Source organism: Nipponia nippon, unplaced genomic scaffold (genome assembly GCF_047370975.1).
Source record: "Nipponia nippon isolate SJK-2023a ecotype South Korea unplaced genomic scaffold, ASM4737097v1 scaffold_4, whole genome shotgun sequence".
NCBI classification, from domain to species: Eukaryota; Metazoa; Chordata; class Aves; order Pelecaniformes; family Threskiornithidae; genus Nipponia; species Nipponia nippon.
Window position 1 is genome coordinate 55,603,087 of NW_028262358.1, and position 18,456 is coordinate 55,621,542.

Below are 18,456 nucleotides of genomic sequence, written 5' to 3' on the forward strand. Positions count from 1 at the left end.
CTCCACAGAGCTCCAAGGACCCTTCAGATGAAGAGTCAGCCCAGGTGAATACTGATCTTCCATTTTCCTGCACAGCTAGACAGCCACAGTCGCCTAGACAATTTGGCACACCCCGGAGCAACTCACTGATCATGAATATCCTGGGAGGAAGTACCTCTGTCAGAAACATCTGGACTGACCATCAGATCAGGCAGGCATTGTTTCCCAGCCGGCGCCCACCTTATGAGAATGAAGACGATGAAGATGATTATCAGATGTTTGTACCATCAGTGTCTACATCCAATGCTAGCTCAGCTGTTGGTGGAGAAAGGAGGGGTTCTTCTGGGCGGCCGTGCAGCTGGCATTTGGGGGTAGCGCATCAAAATGAGACTTCCAGCCCCACTCGTCACAAAATTGTTAGGCGGGCCAGTAGTGCTGGTGAAAGTAAGACGTGTCCAGCCAGCGCAAGGTATAAAATGGGGGAGCGCAGTTCTCGAAGGGAAGTGAAGAGAGCAGAGGTGAGCAGTATGAACGCGTATCCCGAATCTTCAGAGGAGCTGACCATCGATGATATTGAACATGTTTATGATAATATAAGCTATGAAGACTTAAAGCTGATGGGTCTGACAAGAAGGGAGGAGACAGACCGTGGTCCCCAGAGATCTGCTAGAGACTCTCTCTACGAGGCTGAAAACAAAAGCAGCTTAGATTCACCCTCCAAAAAAAGGACAGCAAATCAAAACAGAGCCTCCATTTGTGCTAGCAGGGATGAGATACTACTCAGTAGAGAAGCACCTACTTCAAGTTTGGATGAGCTCAGGATCGTTGAAGACAACATCTATGACACCATAGTGCTTCCAGAAACACCACTATTGAACTTTAAATGTGACCCCTTGAAATGCTCTAAAAGGCGGAGTTTTCTGGGCCTGGAAAAAGACTTTGCATGTTCTGACAATCTACGGCAGTTTGTTTCTGAAGAGAGTCTCCAGTTCAGTGAAGATGAAAGTCCTTACCATCGTGTTCCTGTTGACAATGACTATTTGAGCTTAGTAGATAGCTCCTCCAACTCGGATTCGCTCTCCCATAAATCTGCAGCAGATAAACTCTCGGAGGAAGTAGATGAGATTTGGAATGACCTGGAGAACTACATCAAGAAGAATGAGGAAAAGACAAGAGACCGTCTCCTTGCAGCCTTTCCTGTTTGTAAAGATGATATGCAGGAAAGGTTACATGCTGGTAGTACACCTGAACTGAGTAAAGACGTAGAGTACTCCCTGTCTACTCTGTCTCTGCCAGAAACTCCTGTTTTCCCTAAAACTGTGAAGCCTAGGGCTGCCACCTTAAGCGAGGCTAATCTCAGGCTTGAAGACACTACACCGTGCAAAGAGAACTCTTTTATGAGTCTGAACAGATCTTCATTCTCCAGTGAGATGCCTTTTGTGGATAGCCCGTATGAATCTGCCAATAGTGTTCTGTCCAATGCGCATACGGAGGGGATGGAAAATGACTTGGCTGTTGTGGATAAAACAAAGAACAGAGTTTTTATGATGGCAAGGCAGTACAGTCAAAAAATTAAGAAGGCTAACCAGCTTTTGAAAGTTAAAAGTCCAGAGCAGGAACAGCCAGCTAGCAGACAACAGAAACTGAAACACAAAGATCTTGCTGCCATTCTGGAGGAGAAGAAACAAGGTGGTCCTGCTATTGGTATGTCAAAAATATTTCTGTACGGATATATTTCTTTAGTAACTTTCAATGAAAGTTGTGTAGTGAATTGGAAGATGATGAATTTTCCCCACCTTACTAGTTGAGTATCAGTATTGTATTTCCTGTGTTACTACTGAAATGAATTTTCATGTTAGACTGCTTCTAACATGAATAGTCCTTTATATCGCAATAAATTCTTGTTGTTACTTGACAAAATTGGGAATAAATAGTGGGGTGGTGTCAGGAAAGATCAGTTCAGCCTAGGCTGGAAATAGAACTTACGCCTGAAGCACTATTGGCCTCTTTACAGAAAAGCGGTCATTTCCTTTAATACTGTGATCTTCAGAGTTTGACTAAGAAGGTGTATTTTCAGGTATGTTCACCTTCTAACAAGTCATGTAGATTTGCTCAGGTACCATTCACATCACACTTATAAGCATAAGGAATGGGGTCAGATAAGAAAGAGCTGGTCTTCCTGCTCTTTCTAATGAATGTGCAAAGTTGTGGATATGCAACAGCTTTGGAACTATTTTTGTCCATAGTCAATTGAAGCAAATTGGAGATGTGGAGCCAGCGGACTCCACGCATTAGAGGGTCATTCTTGCCTTCTTGTGATATTTATAAAAGTCCCTAAATATCTTATTTACCAGGCCATTTTCAGAATGTTCTTTTCCATTTAACATGAAACAAGCAGGGTATTATTGGAACCGTGTGCTACATTGTGTCCTGCACGACTGTTCACTGTTGCAAGACATTTTATGCTGCTTTTCTTCAATACGATGAACTGGAATGCAATGCAATGCACGGCTCTTCCGCTGAAGATATTGACACAACTGTAAACTTTTCTCTTGACCTTGTATTGGGGATATAAGGGGACTGGGGTTGCGTTTTGGGATTTTTAAATTTTCACGCAATGCATTCGAATGGATTGCTAGCCTCTGCTAAGTTAATTCTCTCTCCTTTCTAGGTGCCAGAATAGCTGAATATTCCCAGCTTTATGACCAAATTGTCTTTAGAGAAAGTTCACCTAAGGTCCAAAAGGAAGTCTGGACCACCCCTCAGGAGCCATCAGCTGGCAGGTTTTCCACGCCCGTGGCTGTGTCTCCTCCCCGTTCCCAGGCTGCCAGTGAATGCTCAAGAGCAGAAGATTGGCTTTTGCATTCTACGTACAGTAACGGTGAGCTGGCCGACTTCTCTCCATGGCCTGAATCGCAAGACCCAATGTCCAAGAGCTCATATACAGAAGCTGGTACAAAAAGCAATTCAAGGCAGTTGCCGTCAGCTGGCTCGGTGCCTTCCCTTCAGATTTCTAACCATTTGCACGTCCCCGCGCAGAGGTGGAGCGCCATTATAAGCCAACCGAACAAAGAAAATTTACATCAAGAGCACATCTATAACTCCCTCGGGAGAAGAGTAACTAATGTAAAACCACAGGCATACAGCAGGTCGCAGTCATCTTCCTCAATTGTGGTCAACAGGTCAGGAGAATCAATCGTATACCCTAATGAAATGGACAAGAAAAAGCTCCATTCGAATAGGAACTTCCGATTCAACAGCCATCAAACGCTGGGTTTTGCTTCGGGATGTATGGGGCCTGATACGAGAAAGCAGATCCCTGAAAACTGTTCGGATATGATTCTGCAGGATTCTCAAAAAGTCCTGAGAGTGAACAGGGCCTCCCCTCTGACGGCACAGATGGCCACTCAAAACTATTTTTCTAATTTCAAAGATACTGAAGAAGGAGAAGGGGATGATGATGACTATGTTGAAATAAAGTCTGAAGATGAGGGATCTGACCTGGAGACTTCTCAGAACCAAACAAGGAAATTGGAACCTAAACTGCATAACGCAGATGCTGCTCCTTCTGAAACGCTCTGTGGCAAAACTGTCTCTTGTGCTCCTGCAAAGTCCTCCAGCAGCAAACACGTGCTTACCCCGTATCTGACTGCATATAGTGATTCGGATAAACTGAATGACTACCTGTGGAGAGTACCGTCTCCGAATCAGCAGAATATTGTCCAGTCTTTAAGGGAAAAGTTTCAGTGTCTCAGTTCAAGTAGCTTTGCTTGATGCTTCCAGTAATTTCTAGCTGTACTGCCTTAGCGTGACAGAGTATATACTAGGACAGTCAGTACTGGCATCATGTATTTCCATAATATTACACAATCAGGCATTGTACCACAGTAATATTGTAAATAGATGTGAAATGTATCTTTTTTAAAATGGTTTAGAATCCTGGAAGTAAAAAGGCCACACGTGCACTGTGTCTGGGGTCTCGCTCCGTAGTGCACGTGGACTTCTCATCTCCTATTTAACCTTTGCATCTCTTCCCTTGTTAGATGTGATACCCTTTGATTCTTACCATCAAACCAGGCATGATGCCATTTGATTCTTAAACCATTTTATTGTGTCGGAAACCTTAGTGTTTGGACTTTTGATTTGGTGACCAGTGTTCTGCGTCCAAAATACCCACATGATTACCTGGTTACATATGGGAGCGTTTAGCTGAGCAGCTGCTCCTGTGACTGTGCAGATTTCTGAGCAGGGTCCTGGTAATCACACCAACAGGCTACGTGTGCAATTGCACATACTTTTTGCACGTTACTTTTCGTCAGACAGATTCCAAGTGTGTGGGACCAATGCATACACTACATTACTTTGGAACAGGCTTCTTATGTTTTAAACAAAATCTAGTCCTAGCGCTTGTGAGGGATGCCAGACTAATATCTCTGTGTCTGAAGCCTTCTCTACTTTCTGTAACTGCATAGTAGGCAGAGGATGGGCAGTGGCAGCTTTTTATGTGAACCTGTGGATGTGATGCAGTCTTTGCCTGGAGGGTGTTTTGGGCAGTCGAAGGGGAGCTCTGCTGCTTGTGAAGATGACTTGACTGGGTGCGGTACCTCCAGTGATCGTGCTGTTTGTGACATGCAGGCAAAATTTTGAGTATCTTGTAGCACAGAGCCCAGCAGTGGAAAGCCACTGGGTGTGAATTTGCCAAGTAGCTGTGCTTTATACGCAGCGGCCTGTGGGGTATTCATGTCTTCAGAGTCCCAAAGGCCGTAACCCCGAGAGAAAACGGGGCTTGGCCAGATGCTCGGGTGAGGTATCAATCCTGCAGCATGTTTGGCCCACAGGGTGTTTCAGCGATACTGCTGGTTGAGTTACAAGCTGCCTTCCGCAGGGAGTGTATCTCCCGTAGTAGGAAATGCTCTTTCCTGGCAGAGAGGGGTAAAATATGTATTTTCTAAACCAGCCAGGGCTGAATCTAGTCCAATTTATGTACAATGAAAGTAGCTTAAAAATGAGAATACATTCCATTCTTCTGCAAATGTATAGAATAAATGCTGCCATTCACAACAAGAACAGGCTTTCCAATACGATGCACGTTTTCTCCCCTTTGTCATCATTGTTGCACAGCTTTGGATTCTGTTACTTGAAAATATTGTACCTAAAGGAAAGCCTAAATATGTCTACACTGATCATCTTGTGTGACTGTTGTTCTTTTTTGGTGCTTAGATTCTTCAGATTATGTGGATAAAGCCAGTACCGACTTAAACATATCACTAAATAAAGGAGTTAAATTGAAGTACTATTTTTACTACCCAGGTATCACTCCCCTCACCTACAGAGCACTGTACTTCCAGAAGGGCCGACTATTTACTGCATTGGTTACCGTGAGGAAAACCTGAACTTATCAGTGTACAGCTAATGACTTGTAGACTAAGATTTAAGGACTTGAATTTGTTAGAACGGATTAAATTATTTACCGCACGTATCTTGCATTGGCTAGGACTTGTTATTTGGAGGGCTGGTTGGTCATGGTACTTACTAGCTCATACCACAGGGATACTTGTTACAGTCAGCGCATCCGCTGTGATAGGACCCGCATCTGGTAAAATCCGACTGAGAAATAATGTTGTACATATTTAAGATGCCGTAGCAGAGCCCGTATTTATTTAATATAGCTTGTAAAGTATTGTAAATACGAATAGAAGTTAAATCTGTGCTTTACCCACGCGCGTCTAGATTTGTTTAAACGGCTCGGGGAGTGCTGTTTAACTCGCATCTCATGCAATCGGTGGAGTTGGGGGGTGGGGGGAAACAACACAAAACAAAAATAAACAAGCAAACAGAAAAAGGGACTTCTTCTAGCGTGTAACTTCTCCAAGGGACCATTTCATACTATTTTTAATAAACGTTGAGTATGCAAAAGCTTTGGGTTCCGTTCATTGGGGTCGGGGAGGAGGGAGATTGGTGGTTTCTGCCGGTGGTAGGTGATGTTTGGGGGAGATTTGGTTGGGGTTTGGTTTGGTTTGGTTTGATTTTTTCCTTTGCAGGCAGGAGGAAGAGAAAGGGGCTGAACGCCGGGGCCGGGGGCGGGAAAAGGGGCGAGGGGGAGGGCGGGGCTCTCCGAGCCCCGCCCTCCCCCTCGCCCCTTTTCCCGCCCCCGGCCCCGGCGCTGCTGCCGCCTCAGAGCTCGCCGGAGGGATGAGGACGGCGGCTCTGCGGCGATGCCTGGCTCCGGCTCTCCCCGCCGCCCTGCCGCCGAGCCGCGGGCTGTGCGGGCTGCGGCAGCCGCGGGGCGGCGGCGGGGAGGCGGCGGCAGCGCGGTAAGAAGCGCAGATGAGGCGGCTGATGCAACCGGGGGGGGGGGGGGGGGCGGGTAAAGGGGATTTTGGGGGGAGGGTGCTTCCTCGGTGGGTGCGTCGGGTTGGGTGTTGGGGTGGGCGGTGCCCCACCGGCGAGGCGATCTTGTGGTAAAATGTGCGTGTCCCCCGGTTTTTTTGCCGTGACGTTTGTGTTACGGCATGTTGAGGGCGAGCAGCACAGTCGTCACGTCGTGGTGGTGGTGGTGGTGGTGGTTCAGGTTCAGGTGAGGCTGCGCATGGACGTGTGCCAGGAAAACGCGTCCCCTCTGTCGCCCCTCGCCGCCCCGTCCCTGGGACAGTTCGTCTGCCTCGGCGTTGACCTGAGTTGGTCTTTGGCCTCTGCAAGGGGGAGGGTGTGAGGCAGCAAAAAACCGCTCCAGTCTGTGTTTTCCCCAGCTAGTTTTGCCTGCTGTCGTGCAGGGGGTCGCCTGCCTCCTGCAGCATCTCCTTCTTCCCCTGCTGGGTGAGTATCATCTGCATGTGCAGAAGGTAACAGAGGAGAGCCAGCAGCCACTTATCCAATAAATTTTTCCAGTGCCTGGCTGCCGCTGGTTTTTTCCAAGAAGCAGCGTGGCAAACAGAGCTCCTCTGTCTCCCCGCTGCCCACAGTTTTGAACAGCATCCATGAAAAGCGGCAGCGTTGCTGCTCTCGGGGCTGGTGATGCCCGTGTTAAGCTGTAGCAGCCCCGGGTGTAAAGGCTTCTGCTTCTGTCCCCACCTGGGCCTCGGGTATGGAAACGAAGGACCCACCTGCACCGAGGGCTCAGGGAGGTGGATCCCTGCTGCGCTTCCCGTGGCGGGGCTGGACAAGCCTTCTCGTGAAATAGCATAGGCTAGCTATAAAGTTTTGAGCATGTTGGAGCAATGACGCATGTAGCTGTAAAACAAAGGTATTTTGGTCTGTTAGAGTTTTCTGTACCTGACTGCTGAACACCAGCCTTCACAGTTTACACCCATGGGTAATTTTGATGATTAAAAGCATATGCACCTAAGCATTTATTCTATATTGCTGACTAACATAGGTTTCTGCTGACTGATGTTAGGAGGGTTTGTTTTGCTAAAGATTTGCCTGTTGTTACTGTGTTGCAGCAAAATCACTGAGAATGCAAAAAAATCCTTGGCCTCTCTTAAGAGAGAAAACCCTCGGCTTGAGCCAACGCTTGCCATTATTCAGGTAAAGTATGTCTGTGCGCTAGCTGGCTGTGAGAGACCCCCTTCGGTACTGCTGCCTGCCTGAAATTTCAGAAGTGCATGATGCAGAAAGTAACTTCTATTCAAGCAAAGTGATAGGTGGAGGTAGTCCCACCAGACTGTAGATTGAGGAGTTTTCAGTCTCATAAGCCCTTCTCCAGGCATGAAACAGCTGCAGCAAACTACAGGCTGTGGGAAAGGTTTGCAAAGGAAGGGAACAATTTTATCCCTTCCTCCCTTTGCTAACAGTCTTCCCCATTGTAAGTACAGATCGCCTTTTCTCACAGGTCGTCAAAGTTTAAGTTAAAGTTAAAGCAGTTGTTCTCAACCTTTATTTAGCTTGAAGCTTTTGTTGCAGTCCTGAAAAAAGTATTTACATGCCCCTTGCCTTCCACCCCTGAAATAACATTGCCAGGGTTAAGGAAAGACCCTGCTGCTTCCTGCCAGCCTTGTTGCCTTTGGGCAGCTGTGGTTTATGACTGCATTACTGCTGTCCTAAGGAGAGCAAAACCACACTGAAAACTCCCAGTCAGCTCAAGAGGGCCTGTGTGAAACAAATGCTCTGTGTAAAATGTCAGTATCCTTTAGAAGTAGGAGCACTTTCTAAGGTGAAGCAATCTCATAGTAATTGACAGCTGTTGTATTACTAACGCCACGAAGAGCTTTCCTTTCCATCCCACTGGCGCTGCCATCTTTGAGATAGGCAATCAAACTCATAGATGAGGACTGCTATCCCTGCAAAGCTGAGAGTTGTTCCTCTTTAGGTTTCTTAAAGTTTCAAGGCCAAGAAACTGGGAATGTTTGCCATTCAGAGTGGGACCCAGAGCCATGCAGGCACAAATGTTTTTGTCCGGTTTCCTAGGATGGTGGTGTTGGTTTTGAGTGGGTGCACACTGAATCTCTGACCCAGTAGGTTTTAATTTTAAAACCTAACTATAAGTGTTTTTAAGTATTAGTTGTGAATTTAAGAAATGCAGCACCAACTTTATTTCTCTAGGTCTTCTAGTGAGGCTGACTGAACAAGCTCTCCCATCTCTTACCTTCCCTGGGTAATTGCGGTTAATGTTTTCAAATAGCCCTCTAAGGTTGTAAGTTTCAGGACTGCTAGAAAAGCAGTGACCCATCTTCTGAGTGACCTGTTGTTTCTCACTCCTGTCTTGTCTCCACCCAGTTGCACTGTGAGCTGGACTGGGGCAGCGATCCACTCTGGGCTGGAGGGATCTGGGGAGGCTTCCTTTCAGCCACATTAGTCCCCGGGTCTGGTTTTCTGCATGGCCACATAAGTGTTTTATGGTGGCAGGAGGGAAGGGACATTGTTAGGATGGGAGAGAGCATTGTGTGAGGAGGGGGAGGTTCTTGCTCACTTTTAATATCAATTGGGATAAATCTACATCAGTGTTTTGGTTTTGATCATGGTTGTGCTTTAAATGAACATTCCTCTTGTCCCCGTTTACCCCCCTTGGTTTGCATCATGAGGTGGCTGTAGGAACACGTGGCCTAGATTCTTCTGGATGAAATTCACCCAAACTATGTTCCCCAGCTGTCAGTGACCCTAGATCTAGTCTGGTTGTAAGGACTGAAGCAGAACTCATTTTATATGTGTATTTGTTGGCACAAAGACGACTAGTTTCAGTCTACAAATGCTCTTATGGTGCACTGCTCTACTTGGTAATGTGGGCAGAGCCTTAAGATTCATGCTGCTCTCCACGTGCTGCATTGCACCCAGAGGATCAGAGGGAGGGCAGCAAAATAATCTCCTTTACCAGTCACTCGTGGGTAACAGCTGTCGGCGTAACGTGGCAGCAGTACTGGGAATGAGGAGTTGCAGACTGAGCCTGCTCTGGAATGATTTTAGATCCGTTCTCTTCCTCTTGAGCCATCTGAACCTGAATTGACACCCATATTGATACATGCATTGCTTATTATCTGTGTTGAACCTCGGTTGGACCTGCACAACAGCAAAAAGTGGTTGGTGGCTGCTCTTAATTTTGTTGAAGCTGAAAACTAATATATAACGGCAGGATCCTGCTTAGCAGTGGAGCTATTGCCCTGCAAAGCTCAGCGAAGCACTGCCGGCTCCCCTGCACCCCCTGCCCTGCCCCTGCGCTCTGCCAGCCCGTGTCCTGAGCTCTGGCCTGGCCTGTGCCGCTCCGCGGGTTGTGATGGGAACTGGTTCAGGGCAGGGGCTTTCTGCGCCCTCACGAGGTGAGCGCTCACCAGTCGGTGTGGCGGGGGCGTTGCAGGGGAGAGTCTGGTACCGCTGGTGGCTGAACCCCAGTTAAACCTCTCAAGCAGTCCTGGTGGTTACACATCAGTGTAGGGATACAATTCCACGTTTACTGGCATAGGGGAGCAGCTGCTGAGGTATCCTTACACTGTGGTGAGGGAAGAAGTTTGAGCTCCATGCATGTTCTCGATGCAGCAGCCTCTGTGCTGCCCCTCACCCCCAGCTGCCAGATTTGGGGAGTGGGAGACTGGTGGTGCGGTGCCAGGATGCAAGCAGTGGTGGGCTCGGGGAGGGAGCCAGGGGATGGAGGCCAAGCCCTCATCCCCTCTCAGGAGCTGCCTCGCTCCACAGAGCCTGTCCTTTTAAATGCTCTTTTTTTCATTGTCAGCAGTCTTGAACCATTTGGGATTAACAGGTTGGTAAACTGTTACGGGCCTGAACCAAAATCTTTTTGGGTGACACTAGTGACAGTCGAAGCTAGCGCTGGCAACTAACTACGAAGTGAGCGGCTCAGCTCTGACGGGAAGTCACTGGCACTGAGTCTTGTGGAAAAAGCTACGTAGAATGTGTTCATGAAATTGTAACAAACCCTTTAAAAATGATTTATTTCGGTCCTGTTGTCTGGGTTGGAAGACAGGTTTTGTATATAATCATATAGCTGTGAGAAGTGTTTTATTGATTTTGTTAGGAAGCCACTAACATTTTTGAGGGTAGAACCCTCAATGATCTGTTGATAGGAGGTTTCTAGTTCTGGATATTGAATTCTCAGTTTTATTGTTACAATATATGAAAATGTTTGAAGAGCCTCCTAAGATGCAAGAGTAACTTGAAGAGTAAAATTCAGTTGTTATTATGATTAAATATCATAATATACACGGTGCATATAGGTGTAGAGACCTAAGGGAGGAGGATTCCTGGCTGAGATGGTCTCCCAGGTAAATCTGCCCAGGGGACGCTTCTGTCCTAGCACAGGTGCCTGCTGGCAATTGGGAGGAACTGATAACTTCTGTTGCTTCTGTATTGACAGAACTCGGTGTAATATGATGATAATGATTTGCCTCATTTTTGGTGGCAAGGCAAACCAGTGTTGTTAGGTGATATGGGGACACTGCAGGAAATGCTAGTATTGCTGTTGCCTGTTTCATCCTTGTTACATGGCTGGATGGAGAATGGTATCTTCAGATACAGACTGGTACCTTTCTTAAATGGTAAACTTACGTTAAAGAAATGGCCACTCTTGTCTATAAAAGCCAGGCTAATATAAAGACACACTTAAACTAATCAACCCAAAATAAATTTACTGGGTGGCCTTCTGCTTCTTTCTTTAGAATTGCTAGGCTTTTTATTTGTTCGAATACTAGTAGACACGGACATCCTCACTGTGTTTCTTGCATAGACCTGTGCATTAGTGCACTCACATTTTTAAATGTAAATTTATTATTTTAAAACTTAGTTTCTGTTTTGTTCCCCAAGGCACGTAACGATCATTTGATTGAAGAAATAAACAAGGAATTCGCCAAAGAGGTAAGCATTAGCTGATACACTTGTTATTAATCGTGAGCTACTTGCCTTTGGTAATTATAAGTATTTTCTTTTGGCAGGTTGGTTTACGTGTTATTCACATCTGTCTCCCTGAAGGCAGCAGCAAGGATGAGGTAACTGCAATACCTGAAGGACTCTTCCTTTTTTGCTTTCATCATAAACTTATATTTATTGCTGACATACATCATCACTTTGAACTGATCTCTATTAACTGAAATTAGGGTGGGACTGCCTTAGTTCAAGTAGCAAGTATTATCCCCCTATTGGCAAGCGTGGGAAAAAAGGGAATTAATGGGCTTGTCTGCTGTCCCCTGGCAAGCTGAGGGAGAAGCAGCGGAGTAATGTTTTGTTTTAGTGTCTGGTGTTTTAACTGCAGCGTCCCCTCATACCAGCATGGGTATCCTATCTTGTTGCTCTTGTGACGGTACTTGATTCTTGCCCAAGCTATTCAGGAAAATTAAAGATTAATTGATTTGGAGGGGGAGAGGGTTGGATTTATTTGCCTGTTTATTGATCTTGTAATGCTTAAAGTATGTATTAAAAAAAAATCATCCACCCCAAATCGCTAGAGGGCTGAATTCTTGCCTTGTTGGAGGCACAGCACCAGTATCAAGTATGTTTTAAATATAGCAAACCATATTAATATACATGGTCCTGAGGCATCTGAAAGTAAAAACAGCAAAGGAATTTGTAGTAAAAGATGCCACTGTTCCCAGCTGGCCTCCTTGTGCTTGGCAAGCTTGATAATTCTGCAGGCTTGTGGGTTTTGTGTACTGTTTTGTATTTGGTACACTTTGTTTTTAAAATGTTACTGGCTTGCAGTGTAATCTCAGATTCCAGATATATTGAGAGGAACTTACTGTGAAAAATTTTAGGAGTCCAGTTTTGTAGATGATGAATAGTTAGCTACCCATTTAAGAAGGGTGGGCTTTTGAAATGAAGATCAAGTACACTTTGCTGTTGGTAAATGCGTTTTATCTGCTGAGTAACACAGTAGGAAATAGGTAAAATATAGTGAGTATGCAGCAGTAGTTGCTTTTACTTTGAAGTAATATCTTAGGAAGTGGCTGAGCTGTGTATGTGAAGAAAAAAGCAGGGTATTTTTGTTATCTGAAGAAAGTTAGAAAGTTACTTTCAATAAAGTTCAAAACGGTTTTCTTACTCTCCGGCTTACTTACTATGACAAAGTGTTTTCTTCATCTGTTAAAATCCACATGCTAGCTTGCATTCACTGGTTTGGGAAGGTGGGAGGGATTTCAATACCGTGCACTTTTTGTTCTGCCGTAGCTGCCTGTGTACAGTAAAGGCAAGTTAATACAAGATGGCTTTACCCTGCATGAGTTGCAAGTATTGTAAATGCTGGGATGATGGAAAGCTGAATTAAAGTAAAACGTAGAGAAAAATGGAAAACTGAATTATTTTCCCAGGAAGCAGGAATATAGTTCAGAGTTCATTAGATTCAGGCTATTTATGAACTATGCTTTAATTGCTGTGTAGGGCCCCAACGTTTTGTTGCATCTCAGGATTTTTTAAGCAAAATGTGGATGTTTTCATATCCATATTCTGGCATATACACTCGTCCTTACCTTCTATTAGAATGTATACCAGCCCTGTTGCTGTTAAATGGCACAGAATCTTAATATATATGCCTGTTTCTGTCTCGGAAGTCAGCAAACTAAAGGGGCATTTCTATACCAGTGACATGCTTGTCTAATCTGTGTTAACATGAGCATAGCACATTCTCTTGTTTCAGAGTTGCAGATGGTCTAAGCCTTACCGAATTCCCCTAGCTTAATGTTGATTGCGTATCTTAGTGTTTGCACAATAGAGTTCACAATTATATTGAATAGTTTACATGAAAAGCATTTTAGGAAGGCATGGTATTAGCTAAGCTTATTTTCTGTTGGGTATTAATCCCATTAAATTATACAGCTTTGTGGTGATTGCACACTGATTTTATTTATATGATGGAAAGATGTGCTCACATGATGTTTCTCACATGAGGAAGCTTCAGCATGTTTTAGTCCATTGCATTCTTCATGGTCACAGCAGAAAAGCCTATATTGCTATGGATCAGCATTGCACTTTAGAGATGAAACAATCAAGGGTAGGTAATACAGTCTCAGAGGTCAAATGTGACCAATTATAAAACCTTTGAACTTGCATCTGATCCAGTACTTGAAATTCATAAACTTTTGTGCAGCGCCTTTTCAAAATAACAGTTCTTCACAAGATGACTGTCAGCTCTTAGGATCAGAGTGTTTTGAGAAGGAAAATTGGTAACAATATATACTGGTTTAATACAATGAATTTTCTCTTGTTTAATTGGTATTTCCAGTGTTACAACTTTTTATCCGTGTTGTGTGTTGGGACGTGATCTGGTCCTATTTTGAACTATGTTTTAACCAAAGCTTCTTATTTCTAAAAGCATCTTCTGAAGCCGTTACAGTGTTGAGCTTTTCCTGAGATTTGGAACGGTGAAAAACGAAATCCTTTTGGCAGTGTAATGTCACGTAATATGTGTTGGCTTTGCAAAATGTTTAGGATAGAGTCAGGATGGCTTAATTTGGTAAATCATGGAAATATAAAACAAGGAAAGTGGCTTATTGCTTTTTTGGTTAGAAGTTGCAGTAATATGTGAGGGAAGCAAAGGTGGCCATTTAAAATATAGGTTGTATCCCCTTCTAATTAGATTTTTCTTTTGTCTATTGTTCTGATCTTTAATGCTTTTTATTAACTTCCTAGGTCGTCAATGAAATTTTGAGACTTAATGAGGATCCTAATGTGCAAGGCCTTGCCCTTGACCTCCCAGAAAGCTTATATAGCAGTAAGGTATTAAGCACTGTGAAACCAGAGAAGGATGTGGATGGGTAAGTGAAGCACTGAGAAATAATATTAGCAGATGCAAGGCTGATGGCTCTGTAAAATCAATTTTCCCCTGTGCTTTTCATTAGTGGATTCCTCAGTCAATGTGTCTAGTTGTGATATTGAGCAGTGATAAAAGATGCTGCTGAATCAATGAGAAGTCTTTTGCTGAAGTAATTTTGATCGTTATCTTTTTAATCCTTTTATCCTGTATGTTTAGGACATGGTCTTTTCAAAGAAATCAAAAACAAAGTTCTGATTTACTGATGATACTTAAGGTATTTCAGTACTTCAGTAATACAAATGGTAGTCACAAAGTACTGAACACAAACCCTAAAATTTTCACAAGAAGGACTGATGGAAAAGTTGCAGAGAAGGTTTTAACTTCCTTGCAGCAGTCTCTCATGGTGGGAGAGTAGGCTATCGTAGTTTGGACCCATTAGGACAACTTTCCAATCAGTCTGGAGTTGCGCTGCACTCTGGAGAGACCACTGGCATAATTTAGGTGTCTGGGTTACCATTTTGCTGCTCTTGCAGCCTTCTCACTCTCAACTGCAGACTGTTACCCATTTTTACTATTTTTTTTTTCTTTTTTTCCCCTCCCTCCTTTTTTTTTTTTCCATGTCAGGAAAAAAATCCAAAAATCTTGCAAATTAGTTACCTTTCCATTATCTGGAGTACTGAAGGTTGACAGAGAATGGAAAATTGCATATGAGAGAGAACGCAGTGCAGTGCAGAAACACCCGAGTTCCCCCCAGCAAGCCAGCCTGCGCCCAGAAGGACGTATTGCCGCTGGCTCAGCTTGGCTCTGGCAGTGCTGGTCTGGTTCCCCTGCAGCCACTGAGGTGTTTTGGCCCAACGTGCTGCGGGTAGCCCACTGTGACGAGTAAAGAGCTGCCTGTGTATCGTGGGCTCGTGTTACTTGTTCTAACTCACAGATCCCTTTCCTGGCCTCTCTTGAGGCTCGGTGTTTGTCTAACTGGGATGTGGGATGATACACATTAGCCACAGTACATGACTATCAAAGGATTTACTTTTATGAGACATGTTTGCTTTTGGGATTAGCTGTTAGCCATGTTACAAGCTTTACTGAGGATTTATGTGACACAAACTCTTTTTATTTTTTAAATTGCCATATTTTTCCATTGCAGATTATCTGATGTAAACCTAGGACGCTTGGTACGTGGTGATGCCGATGACTGTCTAGTTCCTCCTACAGTGTCTGCTGTGATGGAGCTTCTTGAAGATCTAGGTGAGACCTTCTATCATAATTATTGTGTTAATTTTAGCCTAACTAATTTTCTCAGTTTTAGTCCTGACGGAGAGACAAATATAATTCCACCTTGTTGTGTTTTCTGGTTTGTGTTGTTTTCCCACCAGACATACATTTGTCTGCTGCTAGTGAGGAACCTCAGTGAGATTTGAATTTAATATTTACAGAAATGGGTTTCAATCCTATGGATTTTGGAGGTTAGGCAGGGATTACCTGCCATCAGCAGATTTAATCTCACTGAAGATTAAACATCTGAGTCTTCAAGCAAAAATACAACATCACTTAGGGATTTCACTTAACGATTTTGATTAGCATGAACAGTTGGAGAAATCCAGGTCTGCCTGTAAATAACTGCTGAGCAAATCTTTTGGTTTGGGTTGTGTTGTGTAAATGCTAACATTGAAATTGCAGATTTAAACAAGTGGCTTTACAGTGTGTGAAGATGCCGTTAGTTTAAGGCAGGGTTTCAGAATTAGTCTTTCTTATAGTGATTCACAATTGTTGAGACAAGGATTTCTGTAACAGAAGTATAAACAGGGGGTCAAATGTACTTAGTAACAAATACGAGTGAAAGAATTTGTGCAAATAAAATACCAGAAAACCAGAAAAGCAGTATTTGCTTACTACAATTAGAGAGTCGCCAGGGAACAACTTAAAACCTGTGGTTTTTCTTACTGCATGGGCTCCGAAAGAGTTGCCCATAATGCCGCAGCTGGTGAAGTTGTGCAGGCACACCGTGCTGTCCTGTCATAAGCTGCTTTGCTGGCTCTTCTGGAGGGCTTTGGTAGTGAGTGGCTTGGTAAAGGGGGGTAGTTCACATAGACATTCAGGCTCTGCAGCCCAGTGGAGCCTGGTGCCTAGCACCTTTGCAGCTGAGGGCGGCTAAACGACTTGCCTTGTGTTGTGCAGGTGGAAAGACAGTGCTGCTGGTGGGAGCCGGCGGAGCGATGGGCGCCGCCTTGCAGTGCATGTTGCAGAGGGAGGGAGCAGCGACCCTGAGCTGCCGGTGGGAAGCCCCTCAGCTGCAGACCAAGGTGAGCACTCTTCTGTCTGCGCAGTGGCCAGGGGTCGTCCTCCATCCCCGCCATCCGGGCATCCCCATCAGCCGCCCATGTGGCACTGCTCCCCCTTGCTACCATTCCTGAGAGGGAGACTCATCATTTCAGTCACGGGTGGCACTGGAGCTCACTAGTAGCCAGCGTGGGTTAGGATCTTTTCTCTTCTCCTTCCTGCTTGCTCAGAAATGGTGCTCAGGCAAACAGGTGCCTCTACCAGAATATTACATACGTAAGAGCAGCTGCTTATAACTTCATTATTTTGCACTGGTAGCTGTGAGAGAAAGAATTCACAGGTACAGTTTAAAACAAATGCATTAAGTCTCTCTTTCTCTTTGCCTCAGTGCGAGAGAGGTGCCCGCTTTTCTTTTTGTCTTGTGTCATCTGTATGAAATTACTTTCATTGAATTTGTGTCTTAAAGGTTTGGAAATGCTGCCTCTTTTGGGACAGGGAGGATCACAATCTTTATCTTTGAAGAGAACTGTAAAAGGGTGCAGAGAAATTCAGAAGCCTTAATTTGAAGGATTTAATTTACATGGTCTTCCTAGTTGCTTTTTGCAGAGCTTTTAGCAACAACTTAGAAGTTGGTACAACTTCCTGTCAAACTTCCCGGTTTGTTCCTTAGTCTCAGATTTCACAGAATAATAGAACTGGGAATGTGTTGTCCTCTGGTCCTGTGCAGAGGGGTTCCTTGTTCAGTCCACGGCACAGACCCCAGGTATTAGCTGTAGAAGAGGTGCACGTTACTCCAGTGGCTGTTTCCAAGTCACTGTAGGGGTGAGGTGCGAGGGACAGCTCTTGTGTTATATTTGATAGCACATGCCACAAGGTGGCAGCCAATGCAAAATTATAGTGTCAAACCTCTGTGTTTTGAAGGCAAGGACAGGAGGAGGAAATAAGTTTAAGCAGCTGTGATAGTTAGAAAGTTCTCTGGCAAACCTGTGTTTTCACAGCTGTGGATGTCTTTGTCAGGCTTGTTTCAGCTCTGTGCTTTAAGTGACTGACAGCACTTAGGAAACATATGCCTCTCTCGGAGATGGGAGCACTGTTAACTTAATACTAACCATGTCTCATTCTTTAATTATTTCTCATTGCTTGGAGTTGTGCTAGAGGGCTGCTTTGGGCTGGATGGGGTGGGTCACAGGGTGAACAGAGGTGTTTCCACTGGTTCACAGCAAAAGACTTGGACCAGACCGGAGCCGCTTGTGCAGAGCTGTCGATATGCTGGAGAGAGACCTGTTTCCTTCCATGCAGATGCTTTCCCATAATCATACTTTGCTTTTTCGCATTCCCCATAGCTTACCTCTCGCAGCAGGTCACTGATGAGAAACAGAATAGTAGGCAGGCCTAAGCAGGAGGCAGTTTGAGGCTTTGCACATCAGTCTTCCCAAGTTCATTTTAACTTTTGGCAGTAATGAAGTTTCTGCTTTGCCTGGAGGACTAATCAGCAGAGCTTGGAGGAAACCTGCCTTCCTCGTCTGTAAGCCCAGAGCAGCGTGTCACCAGTAACCCTCGGAGCGCTGCTGAACCTGGCTGGGGGTGATTCTGTTATAGTTAGCTATAGCTCCTAGGTAAAATCTAATGCATGCAGGAAAAACGGTCCTGTTTCATATTTCCAGAAGCTGGAGAGTCAGAAACCGAGCACAGATTTCCTACTGGACAATGAGGCACTGCTGTCTTGTGGCAACCTGTATTGGAAGTACAACGCTGTTAGATAACATGATTACAGCTGATGATACAAATTTAGTTTCTCTTGCTCATTCAAAATGCTGATTAACTAAAAACAGTTTAAAGGCTCATAAGGTTTCTTCCCTTGAGTTTTTTTAATCTGAATTTCAAGTAAGAAAATGTGTTAGTCAATGTCGAGGTTTTTCCAAGACTTGGAAGAATTAATTCCTGTTTTGTTTTTACTGCACAATACACTGACTTCAGACATGGCTATTCACTTTTTATCATTCCTCTGAATGTGA

At 44.6% G+C, this 18,456-nt stretch overlaps 2 protein-coding genes across 9 annotated transcripts in view; both read left to right on the forward strand.

Moving 5' to 3' along the window:
* Nucleotides 1–5,851, forward strand: part of PLEKHG1 (pleckstrin homology and RhoGEF domain containing G1) — a 140,437-nt gene extending 134,586 nt beyond the window's left edge. For 7 of the 8 annotated variants that reach the window (XM_087776766.1, XM_087776770.1, XM_087776767.1 and 4 more), the window contains 2 exons: nucleotides 9–1,683; nucleotides 2,651–5,850. In XM_087776766.1, coding sequence (XP_087632892.1) covers nucleotides 9–1,683; nucleotides 2,651–3,753 — 2,778 coding nt within the window. In that variant the 3' untranslated portion in view covers nucleotides 3,754–5,850. Of the gene's footprint in view, nucleotides 1–8; nucleotides 1,684–2,650 lie in introns of all 8 variants that reach the window. The other variant, XM_087776768.1, reaches the window with a different exon arrangement.
* Nucleotides 5,852–6,163: 312 nt separating this feature from the next.
* MTHFD1L (methylenetetrahydrofolate dehydrogenase (NADP+ dependent) 1 like) overlaps nucleotides 6,164–18,456 on the forward strand; it is a 159,831-nt gene continuing 147,538 nt past the window's right edge. Inside the window, exons 1-7 of the mRNA XM_087776464.1 lie at nucleotides 6,164–6,293; nucleotides 7,422–7,506; nucleotides 11,224–11,274; nucleotides 11,352–11,405; nucleotides 14,038–14,162; nucleotides 15,309–15,409; nucleotides 16,340–16,464. Of these exons, the coding sequence (XP_087632590.1) occupies nucleotides 6,172–6,293; nucleotides 7,422–7,506; nucleotides 11,224–11,274; nucleotides 11,352–11,405; nucleotides 14,038–14,162; nucleotides 15,309–15,409; nucleotides 16,340–16,464 (663 nt within the window). The 5' untranslated portion in view covers nucleotides 6,164–6,171. The remainder of the gene's footprint in view (nucleotides 6,294–7,421; nucleotides 7,507–11,223; nucleotides 11,275–11,351; nucleotides 11,406–14,037; nucleotides 14,163–15,308; nucleotides 15,410–16,339; nucleotides 16,465–18,456) is intronic.